At 35.2% G+C, this 20,222-nt stretch overlaps 1 protein-coding gene across 5 annotated transcripts; it reads left to right on the top strand.

Annotated features, from left to right (window-relative positions):
- The first annotated feature begins 11,791 nt into the window (after positions 1-11,791).
- LOC139848250 (DExH-box ATP-dependent RNA helicase DExH5, mitochondrial-like) lies at positions 11,792-19,816 on the top strand. 5 transcript variants are annotated; one of them, XM_071837983.1, is made up of 16 exons: positions 11,792-11,949; positions 12,050-12,209; positions 12,286-12,416; positions 12,519-12,681; positions 12,763-13,034; positions 13,132-13,326; positions 14,262-14,465; positions 14,615-14,684; positions 15,130-15,278; positions 15,358-15,663; positions 16,275-16,334; positions 16,438-16,590; positions 16,914-17,027; positions 17,541-18,311; positions 19,148-19,329; positions 19,674-19,810. In XM_071837983.1, exons 1-14 carry the CDS (start codon positions 11,896-11,898, stop codon positions 18,003-18,005), a joined length of 2,496 nt encoding a protein of 831 aa, XP_071694084.1. In that variant the 5' UTR covers positions 11,792-11,895; the 3' UTR covers positions 18,006-18,311; positions 19,148-19,329; positions 19,674-19,810. The 5 variants fall into 5 exon arrangements, with proteins under 5 accessions (XP_071694084.1, XP_071694085.1, XP_071694088.1 ...); XM_071837984.1 differs by having other exon boundaries at positions 19,148-19,592; positions 19,674-19,718; XM_071837987.1 differs by having other exon boundaries at positions 16,917-17,027; positions 19,148-19,816.
- The last annotated feature ends 406 nt before the right edge of the window (positions 19,817-20,222 follow it).

The following is a 20,222-nucleotide window of genomic DNA, read 5'->3' as shown; positions in this document are numbered from 1 at the left end:
GTATTTCATACCCATCTTTCCAACTAGGTCAATCATTAACCATTTGACCATTTTAGAGTCAACACACCCATTTCGGGTCATCCACTAACCCAAAATATGTAGAGACCCGTCCTAATCCATCAGGACGAAGTCCATATCGATTACAAACGATTCACAACAGTTGATTACATCGCGAGGTAATTGACCTCTATATGATAAATTTTACAAACATTGCATTCGTTTTTAAAAGACAAACTTTCGTTACATCGACAGTTGACAGGCATGTAAAGCATTTCATAATATATCCAAATATAATTGACTTAATAATAATCTTGATGAACTCAACGACTCGAATGCAACATCTTTTGAAATATGTCATGAATGACTCCAAGTAATATCTCTAATATGAGCAAATGCACAGCGTAAGATTTCTTTCGTACCTGAGAATAAACATGCTTTAAAGTGTCAACCAAAAGGTTGGTGAGTTCATTAGTTTATCATAAAGAATCATTTCATAATTTTAATAGACCACAAGATTTCATACTTCCATTTCTCATAATCATACGTCCCATGCATAGAGACAAAAATATCATTCATATGGATTGAACACCTGGTAACCGACATTCACAATATGCATATAAGAATATCCCCATCATTCCGGGATCCTCCTTCGGACATGATATAAATTTCGAAGTACTAAAGCATCCGGTACTTTGAATGGGGCTTGTTGGGCCCGATAGATCTATCTTTAGAGTTCGCGTCAATTAGGGTGTCTGTTCCCTAATTCTTAGATTACCAGACTTAATAAAAAGGGGCATATTCAGTTTCGATTATTCAACCATAGAACGTAATTTCGATTACTTGTGTCTATTTCGTAAAACAGTTATAAAAGTTGCGCATGTATTCTCAGCCCAAAAATATAAAGGGTAAAAAGGTAAATGAAACTCACAATACTGTATTTTGTAGTAAAAATACATATGACGACATTGAACAATGCAGGGTTGTCCTCGGATTCACGAACCTATATCAAGTATTAACACATTATAGTATAAATCAATTAAGTTTATATATTTGTTATGTATTAATTATTCTTATAATATATTATGATACTTATTTGATATTTAATTAATGTTATATCAATAATATTAGTTGAAACATAATTTTATGTAATATTAGTATATTTTATGTAATAATATATTTACATATATATCTTTTGTTTTGTAAAATTAATAATTGTAGAAATACCTAAGGATAATAATAATAATATTAATAATAATAATAATTTTTAAAAGTATAAAACTACCTTAGGAGTCAGTTTAAAAAAAATTGTACCAAGCCGGGCTCGAACCCGAGACCTCTCGCTCACTCATCAACACCCTTAACCATTCCTTCATTTCAGTTTTTCTGATTTATAATACAAACCCAAATACTTATCTATTACATGTTTCAACCCACTTCATCTTCTTCACCAAAATCTAAACAATCAAACAACTTCATTCTTAATAGTCAATCATCAAAATGGTTTTAGGACTTCTAAACAAACATGAAACAAAAAATAAAAATGTGTTCATGATATAAAAAAATGAGAAAAAAAAACCAAAAAATCCTACTGCTTGCTCGTAGCCAAGAAAAAAAAAATTTGTTTTCAATTTTGAGTTCGTTTTGGACAATCTTTACAACATGAAACATGTTTCAAATCATTCCTAAAAACTATTGAAATCGTCAATTGAACTTAAAACATCAAAACAAGCTCTAATTTCTCCAAGAATAAAACAGTTGACTTTTGACAATTTAACTTTGACTCGCAAATTCGAATTCGTTATCAAGAATTGGAACTTGAGATTTTGCAGGAAGTTTAAGTAAATGATTCCTAACAACTCTACATTTTTAGTTTTTGAAATTTGTTTCGAATTCACGTTAGTGTATATCACTGTGAAGAACTCAAGAACTCAAAAATTGATTTTTAGATTAAGAGTGTTATAGGTTATGATTACAACATGAATTGTGTTGCAAATCATTCCTATAATCTTTATGGATCATCAAATTAACTGGAGATATCAAAACAAACTCGAATTTGATTCAAGAACACTTAGTTGACTTTGAAAACCAAAACTTTGACTCTCAAATTAGAAATTAATAGAAAGAATTGAGGATTGAAAACTTACAGATAGTTTAGATAGACGATTCCTAACATGACTGCATTATTACATTTTGAAAATTTGTTCTAAATCAAAATATGGTGAAAAAGATGAATGTACAGAGTGTCGAGCTTATTTTCTGGGTTTTCTTTGTTTTCAACTCAAATTGCAGTTTGTAACTTATATAGAGTGATTAGGTACATGATTTAACAGTTAAATTGATTTCCAATTGATTTGTGAAGTAGACTTGTAACAAACTGGAGACATGAAGTACGTAAATTATTTTCATGTGAAGAAAAAGAAAAAAAATTGATAGTTACTTCTAACAGAATGGGATTCCCTATTTTTATTTTTAATAAATATTAATAGTAAATAACCTAATAATATTAATAATAATTCTAATAAAATAACTAAATAATATCATAAAAATGATAATAAATAAAAATAAGAATTCGTTTAAATCATAAATAAATTTTAATCTTAATTATCTTGTACATTATTTTACATTTTCAATTCAAATGATTATTTTGTATTTTATTAATACAACTTAATATGCACTCTTATATTTATATATGTATATATATTTACATATTTATTTACACACAATTGTTCGTGAATCGTCGGAAATAGTCACAGGTTAAATGAATCTATATAAATAGTTCAAACATTTCGAGACTCAACATTACAGGCTTTGCTTATTGTGTTGGAACATATAAAGATTAAGTTTTAATTTGGTCGGAAATTTCCGGGTCGTCACAAAATAGCACCCATCTACTAAATCTCCAGATGTGCTAGAAATTAACTAACCAATTAAGACTCTTAACCACCAATTAATACTTTGAAACCCTAGGTTAGTTACTATTGAGTCCTCATGACTCAATCTTACCCAAGAACACCCAAGATCACCAAATATGGGTTTTATGTTCACCATTTACCCAAAACCCTAACCCTTATATAAATTAAAGTTAGAACATACCACAACAACCAAAACGTAGCTAAGGGCTAGATGAGCAACTTTAAAACACGCACTTTGACCAGAATCAACCTTCTTCCTCCTTGATTTGAGCTCTCTCTCTCTAGAATTTAAAGTGGAAGGATGAGGTGGTTGAAAGTGGAGTGAATGAGGCTCCTAAAACTGATCTTGTGGTCTTAAATTCGTCAAACAAGCAAAAAGACCAAACTACCCCCTTTTAAATATCTAAAAGCAAAACAGCTGGTCTGCCAGTTCATTTGGACGGCGTCCAACATCCTGGACGGCGTCCAGTCCTTCACAATTGGACGACATCCTCTATTCTGGACGGCATCCCACTTAGCTGGAAACATGATCTTACAACTCTCCCCCACTTGAACTGGATTACGTCCTCGCAATCCAAGCCGCATGACAAGCAGGAAGATAAACTAAAATAAACTCTTCGGATTCCCACGTAAACTCGAAACCCTTACTACGATGCCATTGAACTTTGAAAGTTCTCACCTCTTTATTTCTCAACATTTTCACCTTTTCATCGAGTATTGCAATCGGCTCTTCAACATACTCTAACTTGTTGTTTAGTTTAATCTCGTTTAATGGTACCCATGATGAATCATCTGCAATACACTTACGGAGATGGGAAACATAAAATGTATTATGGATCCCCGCAAGCTCTTCGGGTAATTCTAAATGGTAAGCAACTTCACCAACACGAGCTAAAATTTTAAAAGGACCAATAAATCGTGGAGCTAACTTTCTCCGTTTTCGAAACCTAATAATACCCTTCCATGGCGAAACCTTAAGCATCACCATGTCACCTTCTTGGAACTCAATCGGTCGCCTACGTTTATAGGCATACGACTTTTATCTATCTTGAGCCGCTTTCAAATGAGTCCGAATCATCTCAATCTTGCTATTTGTCCCTAAAACCAAATCGGTACTCCCGATTTCCCTTTGTTCCACTTCACCCCAACAAATTGGAGTTCGACTCCTTCGTCCATAAAGCATCTCATAAGGTGGCATCCTAATACTAGTATGATAACTATTATTGTACGAGAATTCCACCAAAGGCAAGTGCTCATCCCAACTACCACCGAAATCAATAATACACGACCGTAACATATCCTCCAAAGTTTGATTCATACGTTCGGTTTGACCGTCCGTTTGAGGATGGTAAGCTGTGCTCAATCTCAATTGTGTACCCATATCTTCATGAAACTTATTCCAAAACTGAGACGTAAAACGAGTGTCTCGATCAGAAATAATAGATATAGGAACCCCATGTCTCGATATCACCTCCTTGATAAACAACTTTGACAAAGCCTCCGACGATATCGTTTCCCGAATGGGAAGAAACAAAGCACTTTTTGTCAATCGATCAACTATCAACCAAATCGTATCAAATTGGGTTCTCGCTGTCTTTGGTAACTTTGTAATGAAATCCATGGTAATGTGCCCCCATTTTCATTTCGGGACTTCCAACCATTGCAACTTACCATACGGCTTTTGGTGCTCGGCCTTAACTTGTAAACACGTGACGCATTGCTCAACATACTTAACAACATCTCGTTTAATGCCCGGCCACCAATACTCTTTCTTCAAATCAAGATACATTTTTGTCGTGCCCGGATGAATGGAATACCTTGACTTATGTGCTTCATCAAGTAGTCCTCATCGATAATCCCCCATCTTAGGCACCCACACTCTTCCTTGAAAGGACAACAAACCATGCGGGCCTAAGGTAATAGACTCTGTTTGCCCCACAATTCGTTCTTCATACTTATTGTTAACAAAAGCTTCAATTTGAATCTCACCAAGCTTTACAAGGAAATCTTTAGTAATAATCATGCGTAACGATCCTACTTGTATCACCGGATGTTGACTCTTTCGACTCAACTCATCCGCGACCACATTCGCCTTACCCGGATGGTAAAGTATCTCACAATCATAGTCCTTTACCACATCCATCCATCTACGTTGACGATAATTCAAATCTCATTGATCAAAAAGATGTTTCAAACTCTTATGATCCGAATAAATCTTGCACTTAACACCATACAAGTAGTGGCGCCAAATTTTCAACGCATGAACCACCGCCGCCTATTCAAGATCATGAGTCGGATATCTCTTTTCGTGTTCCTTTAATTGTCGAGAGACGTAAGCAATGACTTTACCTCTTTGCATTAGAACACACCCGATCCCATTTAAAGAAGCATCACAATAAACCGTCATGTCTTCTACACCTTCCGGCAACACTAACACCGGAGCTTGACACAACTTCCCCTTTAACAATTGAAAAGCAATTTCTTGCTCGTTTTCCCAATTAAATCTCGCGTTCTTCCTCGTCAACTTCGTCAAGGGAGAAGAGATCTTAGAAAAGTCTTGGATAAACCGACGATAATAACCGGCCAATCCGTGAAAACTTCAAATTTCTGTAGGTGTAGTCGGTTGTCCCTAACTCTTTACCGTCTCTATCTTCCCTGGATCTACTTGAATACCATCTTTGTTCACAATATGGCCAAGGAATTGAACTTCCCTTAGCCAAAATTCATATTTGGAGAATTTAGCATACAACTTCTCCTTCCGCAATGTCTTCAACACCCCACGCAAATGATGTTCATGTTCCTTCATACTTTTCGAATAGACAAGTATGTCGTCAATGAACACAATTACCGACTTGTCCAACATAGGTTGGCGCACTCGGTTCATAAGATCCATGAATGCCGCCGGTGCATTCGTAAGACCAAAAGGCATAACTACAAACTCAAAATGCCCGTAACGTGTTCGAAAAGCCGTTTTCTCGATATCTTCCTCACGGACCCGCATTTGGTGATAGCCGGACCGTAAGTCAATTTTAGAAAAATACGTCGCGCCTTGGATTTGATCAAACAAATCGTCAATCCGAGGCAATGGATAACGTGATGTGCGTAGAGGTGTATACGAAATAGTTATATTTTTACTACGAAATACTATTAAATACGATACAATTTTACACAAGTTATTTATTTATTTATTTATAGAGTGGATATACCTAAACCTTGCTACAACACTTATAGGCAGTGTACCTAATCGTACAGTAGTGTAGTTTTTAGTAAGTCCGGTTCGTTCCACAGGGAGCTAGCCAAGTTTAACGCTATATTTTTAAAACTATATATATATATATATATATATATATATATATATATATATATATATATATATATATATATATATATATATATATATATATATATATATATATAGGTAATATTATTATTATAAAAGGGGGTTTTTACCGTTTAATGACCGGTTTGTCGATTTTAAAACTTTAGTCGCAGTTAAAACCTAATGTAAAATATTAAAAATATATATAACTTAATTTAAAGCATAAAGTAAATGACAATAATTAAAGTGCGATAAATAAAATTGCGATAATTAAAAAGTACGATAATTAAAAGTGCAATAAATAAAATGACAGTAAATAAAAGTGCGATGAAATATGAAATAAAGAAATTATGCTTATTTAAACTTCCGTAATCATGATGTTTGACATGTTGATTTTAATTTATTACCATGGGTTAATTGTCCTTTGTCCTGGAATGTTCGATATGTCCATACGGTTTTGTCCATAATAGTCCATCAGTCATAAATATAAAGTGCGAAAGTCTTCATCAAATTATCCTTATACCCGAAGTCAAATATTCCAACTAATTGGGGATTCGAACTGTAACAAGGTCTTAATACTTTGTTTAATGAATACACCAGGTTATCGACTGCGTGTAATCCAAGGTTTTATTACTTTGTTAACAATTACACCAAATACCCTTGTATGTAATTCACCCCTGTTTCAACAAGTCTATTGATTATTAATCCATCCCCGTGTCCGGTCAAATGAATAATTATTGGTATTTTTAGATATCCCGCCCACCGTACCCAGTCAAGCGTATGTGGTTATATATAAATACGTCAAATTATAAGTCTATATATTAAATTAACGAGGTATCATTTAGTTAATATAAAGCCCATTAATAGCCCATAGTCTAATTTCCACAAGTGTAGTTCTTTTGTCCAAACACCAATTATGGTACAAAGCCCAATAACCCCGTCTTTAATATTTAGCCCAACATCACGATTACTTCGGTTTAAATAAGCATAATAATAACTTAGCTACGAGACATTAATTTAAAAGGTTGAACATAACTTACAATAATTAATAATAGCGTAGCGTTACACGGACAGAATTTCGACTTACACACTTACAACATTCGCTAACATACCCTTATTATTATTAATCTTAAATTAAAATTAAAATTAAAATTAAAATTAAAATTAATATATATATATATATATATATATATATATATATATATATATATATATATATATATATATATATATATATATATATATATATATATATATATATCGTGAGAGAGATTGAATTAGGTGTGTTTTGAGCTCGAGCACCAGACTGCCTTTTATAGGAATGTGGCCAGAAAAAGTAGGCCATGCGATCGCATGGGAATTAGGCCTCCAGGCCATGCGATCGCATGGAGCAAGGATCCAGCTCACAATAATTTGTCTCCTAGTTTGACGACGGTTTTTAATATATATATAATTTTAAGAATTAATTATATATTATATTATATTCATGTGCATAGTTGACTTGTAATTTTTAGTCCGTTGCGTCGCGCGTTGAGAGTTGACTCTGGTCCCGGTTCCGGATTTTCAAACGTCCTTTCGTACTATTTAATATCTTGTACTTTGCGTTTTGCGGCTCGTACTCTTGTAATTTTTAGACGTTTCTCATCAATAATTTGAACCTCTTGGATTGTACTTTGAACTTTTGAGCTTTTTGGTCGTTTGCGTCTTCAATTCGTCGAATCTGTCTTTTGTCTTCACCTTTTATTATTTAAACGAATATCACTTGTAAATAGAACAATTGCAACTCAAAGCTTGTCTTTCTTGAGGGATAATGCTATGAAATATATGTTCGTTTTTAGCATTATCATAACAATTTTTTATCGTCACTTTATTCAACTCCCGATAATCGATGCACATCCGCATACTACCATCTTTCTTCTTCACGAATAAGACCGGAGCTCCCCATTGCGAAGCACTCGGTCGGATAAAACCCTTTTCAAGCAACTCTTGGGTTTGATTTAACAACTCTTGCACTTCCGTTTGTGCTAAACGATAAGGAGTTTTCGCAATGGGTGTAGCCCCCGGAACCAACTCAATGCGAAATTCAACTTGCCTTTCCGCCGGAACACCCGATAATTCATCCGAAAAAACATCTTCAAATTCATTAACCACCGGAATTTCATGAATGGATGGTGGCTCTTCACGAGTATCAACCACATGGGCAAGAAAAGCCATGCCACCACTAGTAAGGAAACGACGTGCCCTTGCATAAGTGCATAATGGCACAAGTCTTCTTCGTTTCTCGCCACGAATAATTAACTCTCCCCCACTTGAGGTCTTTACACGAATAGACTTTTCATGGCATGCAATATCGGCTCTATAACGATCGAGCCAATCCATACCCACAACAATATCAAATTCGCCCAAGGTCAATGAGATAAGATCGATTTTAAACGTCTCGGCCCCAAACACAACATTACAATCTTTACAAACATCAACCCCTAGCACCGTCTTACCATCCGCTATTTCGACTTTTACCGGATGACTTAACTTAGCTAGCGGTTTGTTAAGCTTAGACACAAACCGAGGTGACACAAACGATAAATTAGCACCGCTATCAAATAGCATCCCTGCCGGATTAGAGTTAACCATGAAAGTACCTGAGACAACTTCATTGGATTACTTGGCTTCGTCATTAGTCATCAAATAGTTTCGCCCCCGAGCCGTACCTGCCGCATTCTCTAGCCTTTTAACATGATCGGTGCTCAAATCGGGAGACTCCGACCTTCGGTGTCCTTCCTTATTAAAATTAAAACAAGTGAGCTTGTTTGTCGAAGAAGGCTTTGTACAATCTCGAGACAAATGACCCCGTACCCCACAATTGTAGCAAGTTGGGATAAAACTCCCGAAACCACCCTTCTTCACACTATTCACACTCTCGGAGCCCTTCTTGTTCTTCTTGCTTGAAAAGTTCGATTGACTCGAACCTTCAAATTTCCTTTTGCCAAAGGTAAAACCACTCTTTCTCAAAATGATCGCTTCAAAACCCTTAGCCATGTCGAACAACTCATCAAAAGTTTTCACCGTGTTTACACTAATCTTCTCTTGATAGTTGTCGTTCATGATTCGATAGAAGTCTTCCTTTAACATGTGATCATTCTCGACATACTCCGGGCAAAATTGGGTCTTTGATAAGAAAGTGGACTTAAAAGTGTTCAAGTCCATCGAAACTTGCCTCAAAGTACGCAACTTGTCTTTAAGCCTTGTAAGATCAGCCGAAGTTCGGTACTCTTTGAAAAATTCCGCCTTGAATTCATCCCAAGTGAATTTCATACATTGCTCTTCACCAAAAAGTTGGATTTTCGTGTCCCACCACAATTTGGCATCACCCCTTAACATGCTACAACCATACCTCGTCTTCTTATCGAGAGGGCATTCACAAGTACGGAAAGCCCCCTCCATATCGGAGATCCAACGGGCACTCTTAAGTGGGTCTCGTTCACCTTCAAAGGTGGGAGGTAGAGAATCCTAGAAGTTCTTATAATAGAAATCTCGTCTTCCAACATTATCTTCGTGAAGAACTACCTTCACTTGCTCCTTGACTAGATTGACTACTTGCTCGTCAATTGAATCTAAGAACATCTTCCTAACGTCCTCAAGGAAGGCCGTGTGATGCCTTTTCAAAATGGCCTCAACCTTGGCCGCAAACTCGACATCCTCACTCGTGCCTCCTTCATTGGTATCATGTCCATTTCGCATCTTCATACTATAAAACGGAATAGGTTAGACAATGAAACGAAAGGACAAGACATAATATTCATATACACCTCACCACCCCATCTTGCTCAACAATCATCGTACATCACTTGTTTGACACGATTTAAACCCGTAACAATGGTAGCTAATCATTGTTACGCGAGCACGTCGCATTAACTTGCTAGTACAACGTCTATCTCGCTTGATGATTGCAAACCCAACAAAAAACAATTAGCGCAAAGTTAGTTCACCTAAACCTAGGCACTAACCAATTTCGGTCCGAACCGTCTCTTGCAAGTCCCGCATAAAACACATACACAATAAAGTCTAATTCTAGGCACCTATCTCAAGTCGCCTAAATCCCTTAGACCATGCTCTGATACCGTTTGTAATGACCCAAACCTCGGTATACCAAAAACACGACCCAAAAAAAAAAATCTGGATCAGTACATCTGGATGGCGTCCAGTTATCTGGACGGCGTCCAGTTATCTGGACGGCGTCTAGTATTGAAGGCCTGGACGGCGTCCAAGCAATTTGGACGACGTCCAAATGAACTACAACTTTCTGGTCTGTTTTCCGTTTTCACGCGAGCGAAAAACCCGCTTCCCGACACATTTAAACGAAACAACTTCCACAACATGTTAACATAATTAAAACTAAGAAGTTTTCACAATAAAACCAAGTTTTACAACATCGGGCCCACATCGGCCGTTTTACGAATTCCGTTCAAAAATACAAGTTTCGACCATAAGAGTTTAATTTCCAAACGACACCTAGAGCATGGTGTTTTGGGTTAAACTACCCACAATCGCGGTCAAACTTCAAAAGTCAAACTTCCCAAAGGCATCCCCTATCCAAAACAAAGCGGGAGGCCACTAATCTAAACGAACGCCCTTACCCTTGTCCACGCCGGAGCCTAAAAAGATAAACAACTAGAGGGTAAGAAAAATACAAAGTGAATGAAATAATTATACATATACATATATAACTTACTCACTTGCAATCACTTACACCAAATCCGCATACATACTAGCAATATAATTAGCATACCATCATAAAGTATAACGCTAAACCTCCGATAACACAAGCTAGTATAACAATAGCATATAACTCGAGCAATATAATATGCTACACTACAATACACAAACATTGATGTTCACAACATCCATTAGTAAACAAATTCCAAGGCTAGACCTACGAATGGTATCGTCAACATCGAACTTAAACCCCATCCGTCCCAATTAATGTGGTATCGAAACACATACAATATTACAATATAGTTTTTCATATACTACGGATAAGAAGGTTGCAAATAATCGCTATTTGGGGAGTACTTGGTCAGGACTTTTGAGGGAGTAATCGGGGAGTAATTGGATTGGACATTTATACATTTAAATGATATATTTCAAAATTATATGTGTATATATACTATGAATCCATAAACATATACATAAATGTTAACATATTTGTCTAGAAACATAATTATTATGTTCATTTGTTTAAAAGCTCCAAAATTCTAATTTAAATTTATATTAAAGTGTTGACCAATATTGATTTTGACTGATTTTGACCGACTAAATCCGATCTTGATCCACTAAATATGATCTTTACCTATTGACCGTTGTTGACCAATTAATTAGTGGGCTTTTGAAAAATCAGCTTGGCCGGATTCTAAAAAAGAGTACTTGGGGAGTACTCGGCATTAATCGGGGAGTTTTACAACACTGCACAAAAGGTGTTTACTTACCAATACTTTCGGTGCAAATCCGCAATTACATAATTTACTTCATCAGGTTGTTATCATCTCGGGTGAAACTGGTTGCGGAAAGACAACACAAATTCCCCAGTTTATCTTAGAATCTGAGATTAATTCTGTCCGTGGGGCCACATGTAACATCATATGCACTCAGCCTCGACGAATATCCGCTATGTCCGTCTCTGAAAGAATTGCGACTGAGCGGGGGGAAAAGTTGGGTGAAACCGTGAGTACTTTATACTTTATCTTCTATCTTCTATTTTTATAAATAAAAAAATAAAATAAAAACTTTATCACTGTCTTTTAACATATGTTCTTCCTTACAGATTGGATATAAAGTTAGGTTAGAAGGTAAAAAAGGAAAAAATACCCGCTTGGCGTTTTACACATCAGGTGTTTTGTTAAGAAGATTGTTGGTTGATAGGAATTTAAAAGGCGTGACTCATGTTATCATGGACGAGATTCACGAACGTGGAATTGATGAAGGTAAAATCTACATAAAAACTTATTTTCCCGATATAAAATGCATTTCTTACTCTTATATTTTGTTTATTTGTGCTAGATTTTCTGCTTACTGTTCTAAAAGATCTACTTCCTTGCCGGCCTGAACTAAAGCTTGTTTTGATGAGTGCCACCCTGAATGCAGATATTTTTTCCTCCTATTTTGGCCGTGCTCCAGTGGTCCAGATACCGGTAAATTTTGAATCTTTGTGTGATTAACTAGTACTTTTGTTAGAAAAACATCACGTAGTATTATTTTGAGCTTATACCCATTTTTTTCCACCTTGTCTGCAGGGTGTCACACATCCTGTTCGCACCTACTTTCTGGAGAACATTTTGGAATCAACCGGATACATAATGACTGCAGACAATCAAATTGATGATTATGGTCAAGTATGGAAAAATAATAAACAGACTTCGAACAAAAGGAAGAGCCAAATCGCTTCAGCTGTAGAGGTATCTAGTTTGTTCTACAAAAATATTTACTTTTTTTCACGTTTTATGTTTTTGAATTATGTATTGAAAAATGGAAACCTGGAAGCACTTGCTTCTGCTGACTTCAGCGAATACAGCCAACAGACACGCGACTCTTTGTTTTGCTGGAACCCTGATTGCATAAATTTCAACCTCATTGAATACTTACTATGTAGTATATGCGAGAATGAAAAGCCTGGGGGTATTTTAGTCTTTATGACTGGCTGGGATGACATAAATTCTTTGAAGGAAAAGCTACAAGCTAATTCAGTTTTGGGAGACCGAAGTCGAGTTTTATTGCTGACTTGTCATGGTTCTATGGCCAGCTCTGAGCAGGTAGTCCTAATATGTTCATATTGAGTAAATCTTCTACGTTATCACTTCTGATTTTATCGTTGACAGTTTTTCACCTCCTTTTTATGTATACATGTAGAGGTTAATATTTGAAAAAGCAGATAGTGGGGTGAGGAAGATTGTGTTGGCCACAAATATTGCTGAAACTAGTATCACAATCGACGACTTGGTTTTTGTTATTGATTGTGGTAAGGCCAAAGAGGCATCGTATGATGCACTAAACAACACTCCTTGCCTGCTTCCATCATGGATATCTAAAGTTTCTGTTAAACAAGCAAGTTTTTGTTCGGTTTCGTGACCTAATAACGTGACTGATAAGGAATTAAGGATTTAGAAATAAATTTCATCGGATTTTTATTGTGGGTTGTGTTATATTAATTTAATTATCTCCCCTTTTGTAATGACTTCAAATTAGAAGGGCTAGTTTACTCTTACTTTTGTCTTTTCTTAACAAGATAGCTGATTCCTGAAAGTTACTAAAAATAGTTTTTTGTCAAATGTTTCTTCCTTTAGGGGTGTAACTGGATCGAATATGTGACTATATTGTGCGTCCTTTTTTACTGATGTGGATATGGATAGTCATTTTTATCGGATATGGATTCTGATATCGTGGTTGTTTGCATGTTTCTGGTGTTTGATGAAACTAGATGATTAACTCTGTAATGCTAATGATACAAAACCATTTTGAACAATAATTCTTGAAATCAAATACAGAGTATAAGGTTGCTTTGAAATATATCTAACTAAGGTTTGACATTCATAGTGTGTATCAAACTATTTGTGTTTCAATAGAACATCATTTTTTTTCTATATATGTATTTTGGTGACTTGGCAACTTATATAGATTATACGCCAATAAGAAGTGTCGGAATTTAGTCATTTACACTCAAATACAATGAATAACAATTTTATCACACGCAATGGAAGCTCGAATAGTTTGTTACACGCTATGAATGTCAAACCTTAGTTCGATACATTCTCATGCACCCAACCCAAAATAATACTATTTTATACACACATACTATGTATTTGATTTCATGGGAGATTAATGTGAATTTTTCAGAGGTCCAAGTACTGTAATCATATTGTATTTTGGTCTCGTACTTTCTAATCTGAATCTTTTTTAATTTTATTTTACTTACTATTATTAAAAAGTCTATATATATCATACAAGTAATTTATTTTTTATTCTTTTTATTGGGTATCAAGAGAAGAGGAAGAGCGGGTCGTGTTCAACCTGGAGAATGTTACCATCTTTATCCCAAATGTGTCTACGAATCTTTTGCTGATTATCAGTTGCCAAAAATATTGCGGACACCTTTGCAATCCCTTTGCCTGCAAATTAAAAGTTTGAATCTTGGAAGTATTTCGGGATTTTTATCCAGGACTTTGCAGTCACCTGAGTCGTTAGCGGTATTGCCAAATTTTTAGTCCAAAAGCTTTATCTACATTTTGCAATTTATCAAGTAGATTGTCTTTCTGATTCTAAGCTTATTTCAGATAGTTACTGTATATATTAAAATAACATAATAATCAACCATTTGATTCAAATGTAACTGTAGGTTCAGAATGCTATTGAATATCTAAAGATAATTGGTGCTTTGGATGAGAATGAAGATCTAACGGTATTGGGTATGTTGGAATTTATATATTTTTTCCGATACTAAGACGGTATTACTTTCATTGTGGATCGACCCGGTAATTATGGATGCGTAAGTTTGGGTTCTGATTTATCTAAAGGGGTTGAATGACAATATAGCTAAAGGGAAGGGGTCCAATGGGTTGACAATCGCCCAGAGTCTACTTTATATTGAACATAACCTCCTATACTGTTTTGTATGTGAATTTAGATTATTATTTTAATTTAATAATCTATTATCATAAATAACTCGGCCATTTATTTAGTCTTTCTTTTTAGGAATGGACATAAAAGTGGCTTTTAGTCCAAACCGGCTGACTCGTTTTGACCCATACTAAAATGACCCATTCAACCAAAGACCTTTTTGATTCGTTACTCAACCCACCTGGTCCGTCCATCTTTCCACCTATTTTCATTATTTCTCTTATTTCGTTGCAGGTCGCTACTTGTCAATGCTCCCAATGGAGCCCAAACTCGGAAAGATGCTTGTAATGGGTGCAGTTTTGAATTGCCTCGACCCTATATTGACGGTTGTTGCTGGTCTTAGTGTTAAAGATCCTTTCCTTGCACCTTTGGAAAAAAAGGAGGTGGGTCCCGCTTGCTAAAATCCAGATATACGAAATAAGTTGAGCCCATGTATTTCGTCTAATTTATATTCCTTTTCAGTTGGCAGAGGCTGCTAAAGCGCAATTCTCCCATGATTATAGTGATCACCTTGCACTTGTACGGGCGTACAAAGGTTGGAAAGCAGCTGAACAAAAGAGGAAAGGATATAAATACTGTTGGAATAATTTTCTCTCCGCACAATCGATGAAAGCTATTGATTCCCTTCGAAAGGAATTTCGATCTGTGATTAGAGATATTCGTCTTTTTGACAACAAAATAAACAGTTACAACACTTATTGTGATGATGAACATCTTGTTCGTGCAGCTATCTGCTATGGCTTGTATCCAGGAGTTTGCTCTATTGTGGTAAGTCATTTTTTCGGATGTTATATACTTATCGTGTCTAAGATGACCAGTTGATGCAATAGCCAAATGTATTAAAAGTAGGTAGGAGCATATTGAGTTGAGCTGGTTTGGATGTGCAGACACTTTTTATTCCCACTATTAAGTGTTAGTATTATTTTTATTATTTATTATTTATAAGTTTGATGAGTTAATTCATTTATTTATAATGATTATGAAAACAATAGTATAGTAATAGTACAGTAACAGTAATTTTTTTGAAAGGCTTACAACTTTTAACTAGTTTAATCAATAATCAATTCGGCCACATCATATTATAACTAACTTTTTTCGTTTGACCTGTTTAAGAAAATTAGTCCAAATGGACCCATCTATATAAAAACGGGTCAAAATTGGCACCTGTACTCCGTATTTCAGTTTGCATGACCCTGTTATATCATATTATTTGCACTGAGCTAAAAATGCTAGGCCCTCACCATCCGAAAGTGAAGTTCAATTTTTCCATTATGGAAGCCAAAACTTTAATATTGATTGGTTTGTCTATACGTATTACAATAATTTTTTCAACTTTAATTTACAGTTATTTATGTCTACTAACAATTATGCATTTACAGCGCAAGGAAACCACTTTATCACTGAAAACAATGGAGGATGGTCAGGTGTTTTTGCATTCAGTAAGTTCATCATTTTACTTTAGCTGAATATCTATAATAAAGGATGTATATCATTTTCATCTAAAGAATGAGTACAACTTTTCTGTCTCTTTTATTACTTCAGAACTCAGCTAATTCACGTGATTCTAAAATTCCGTACCCATGGCTGGTGTTCAACGAAAAGGTCAAAGTCAACACTGTTTACCTTCGTGATTCAACAGCTGTATCTGATTCTATGCTGCTATTATTTGGGGGAAGCATTTCATTAGGCGATGTTGTAAGTCCATTTCTTTTATTGAATAAACATGAGTTGACATGTTAAATATGATAGGAACAGTATACTTTTATAAATTGTGGTGTTTTTAATCTCTTTTTTAGATGGATTTAGCATGTATTGATGTATTATGTATTTGAATGCATTTTGGATAATTTTCAGCCCTTTTGAGAGACCCATTTCCCCGTTTCTTTTTCAGTTTAGTCTTCTAATGTAACCCATATGAGTGGTTAGACATAAAGCATAACCCAAATATACCTGTTGTAATGGGCTGAAATTGCATCCTTCAACATACTCATGATTCATATTTTGTTAATTTTTGAAAGCAGGAGGGACACTTGAAGATGTTGGAAGGATACTTTGAGTTCTTCATGGCACCTGAAGTAGCAGAAATGTATAAAACCTTAAGGCGAGAGTTTGATGAGTTATTTCAGAATAAAGTATGTACTTTCATCTACTGAAAAGTTTTCCAATCTTGTTGACTCATAATAAATCGTATAGGTGGCAACATAAGTCGATTGTGTACCGCGTAAAAATGGATCACTTATCAGTAGGGGTCAAAACGGGTGGGTTTGGTTAAGCCATTAATATTTGTAGGTCCATTGTTCTCTTCAAGTTAATATATGCGCTAATCATGATGACAATAACAGTAACATAACAATATAATTACAATAGAAGGTAGATTATTTTAATAGACTTTGGACAAATATCAACTAGTTTGACACGTCCCCCGTTTAGCCATACTGTTTATATGACTGTTCCCCTTTTGCTACTCTTCTTAACTGACCCGTTCGAGATAACACACAACCCAAGTTGTCCAACTAACATGTAGATGGGTAGAAATTGCCACCTCTTATAATTAGTTCATTTCATAACGTTAATTGTTCGAGTTTTCTGTTAGTGATATTTTTTGTGCTAATTCCAACAATATTTTTTTTTCTTTTATGTATCAGTTGATGAATCCAAAATTGAGCTTGCATGCCCATCGCGAGCTATTATCTGCTATACAAGTGCTGCTCTCAGGGGATCAATGCAACGGCAAGTTTGTATTCAACCACGTAATACCTACCAATTCAATACCTTCTCTTGTATCACCATCACAGCCGTTGCCGCTAGTTTCCACCACCGAGAGTGGGCCCGGAGGCGACAATTCCAAAAGTCAACTCCAAACATTACTTGCTAGAGCAGGTTATAGTACCCCAATCTACAGGACTATTTTGTCAAACAATCAGTTTAGGGCCATTTGTGAAATCAATGGGTTGGAAATTATGGGTCGCCCTTGTAATACCAAGAAACAAGCTGAAAAAGATGCTGCTTCTGAGGCTTTGGATTGGCTCTTGGGTGGAAATCGTGGGGCCCGTGAATATATCGATAGTATGTCAATGATGATGAAGAATAGCAAAAAGAACCGCCAGTGAGCTTCATTACGGTTAAGTTGACTAAAGATGCTTATAAAGCCCGAGTGACCATGATCCTTATCGAACCAAATGTCATGCAGCTGAGGTTTCGGCTCACCATTTTGATGTACTAAATGAGGTGTTTGATGTTTGGGCTCATCCTTTTTGATACTCGAAAGAAGTATGGCGCTGACCTGGAACTGGTCTGACATTGGGACTAATTTTGACTATCTTGGAGGAAGTCAACTCCCGCGTTAAGAACAAACTGCCATATAAGATCAAGAACATTAAAGACGGAAATCTCATGAACAAACAGGACACAGGCAGGTACACTGTTTCTTTTTATGATTATTATAAATATAAATTATAAATTATAATTATAATTAGTTAATTCAAATATGGAGTGAGGTTCTTGTATAAAAAGTACTCCTATTAAGTTAGTGTGTGGAGCTGGAACTCGTTTATTTTATTTTGTATAAAATGAAGTTGAAATCTGATGGCTGAATCACAAAAGTGGAAGATGCAAAGTTACATGTTTAGTAATCCCTTCATATGGGAGTATAAGGCCCCGTTTGGCTCACGGAATCCAATGGATTTCGTCGGAATTAGAATTGAATTTAGACACGTCTAAATTCAATTTCAATTCCGCCGGAGTCCCATTGGATGTTGTGCGCCAAACGGGGCCCTAAAGCTTGAAGCTTCCTCAAAATTTTAAATCTTCTCAATATCTAAATTACATGTCATAAATTCTTAAAACATAAAAATCAGATTAGATCTATAAATTATCACAACCTTTGGCAACACTGAGAAAGTGTGTGCATCAGTTCCCATATAAAAAGATGATTTACTCCCTTTGTTTCAATTCAACGTTGTACTTTTTATTTACTTTTCTGTTTCTCTCGTTACTTTAACTTTTTACCTATATTCTTTTATATGCTTACTTGGTATAAAATTTACTTTTTTATTTTTTTCCTATTTATGGAATGATCTATAGTTCGACTAGGTGGTTTTAGGATCTTTATGTCAGAAGTTTTGGATATGGGAGGTGATTATTTACGAGTACACACAAATAATATACTGTGGTGTACATATAAGAAATATGAGTGTACAAATCACCTTTCATTTATACAATTAAATTGGTTATATATTTTCTATCATATCAGCAATATGAGAGAAGGCTATGAGTATATATGTACTATATTCCTGGTGGCTGCATGCTTGAATGTATCCTGGTTTCTTTCATATTTTATTCACTGGATTCTTGAGCACTTTAAAATGGTATGCCCATGGAAGCGTCGATTTATTGGCGACTTGACTGACTCTTAGAGCCTAAAGTAAAGTTCAGGTAGGATTTAAAACCCATGGAAATTTGATTTTACCATTTTCATGGCGTCTCAATTTTATTTTTAATTTTTTTTATTTAAATTTTTTCTACTTATTGGCCGGAGGTCCACTCGGAAGCGATCTCTCTATCCGTCGAATAGAGAGAGGGATGACTTTCTCTACTTTTGAGAGTGTTTTCACTCTGGGTGGAGAAATGACTTGTCTTTATTCTCGAATAGGGGAAGTATTGTCTACATCTCACCTTCTCCATATACTTCTTTTGTGGTATTGGTTGTTGTTGTTGTTAGTTGTTTAAAATGGTATGCCCGAAATATGTAATTTTTGTTAATTTTTTTTTCTTTTTAGTTTTGGGACCAGCAATGAATGCAAACAGGATCAAGAATATGTGAGATACTCAAAAGTTGTATATATAATAACAAAAATAGGATAGGTGGGGAACAAATTGAGTGGTACTTGTTATATGGTCATTGATTAAGGACAATTATATTTACAGGTAAATAAATGTTTAGATCTTTTTGACCATTTGTCTATAGACCTCAATATGAGGTCCAAATGTTTTTTACTCCACATTCACCTTTGTGGTCCTCTCCGTACTATTGATTCAACAAAAAACATCACCCTACTTTGCTCTCGGTTTGCGAAACAAAAGAATTTAAAGGAATAGAAATTAAATAGAAAACAGTGGAATTGTTGCTTGTATGTTGGAAGAAAAAAAAAAACCGAAGAGAAATGAATTAGAACCAAGTGAAATCATATCTACTTAGATGGAAAAACTATGAAAAAACACGTTAAATCATTTATTTATATTTAGATGAAAAGACCGAAAGAAAATAAACGACAGGAATATAAATTAAATAGAAAAAAGTCGAATCCTTCTAACTTGGAAGGAAATAA

This window comes from Rutidosis leptorrhynchoides, chromosome 5 (assembly GCF_046630445.1).
Source record: "Rutidosis leptorrhynchoides isolate AG116_Rl617_1_P2 chromosome 5, CSIRO_AGI_Rlap_v1, whole genome shotgun sequence".
Taxonomy (NCBI): Eukaryota; Viridiplantae; Streptophyta; class Magnoliopsida; order Asterales; family Asteraceae; genus Rutidosis; species Rutidosis leptorrhynchoides.
The sequence above is the reverse complement of the archived record's forward strand: the minus strand, read 5'-3'. Positions and strand labels throughout refer to the sequence as shown.

Coding starts and splice junctions, on each gene's coding strand:
- LOC139848250 (XM_071837985.1), top strand. CDS start 11,896: ATGTCCGTCTCTGAAAGAATTGCGACTGAGCGGGGGGAAAAGTTGGGT. Junction 15,279..15,357: donor CACCTTTGGAAAAAAAGGAG/GTGGGTCCCGCT, acceptor ATTCCTTTTCAG/TTGGCAGAGGCTGCTAAAGC. Junction 16,591..16,913: donor GCATTTCATTAGGCGATGTT/GTAAGTCCATTT, acceptor AATTTTTGAAAG/CAGGAGGGACACTTGAAGAT.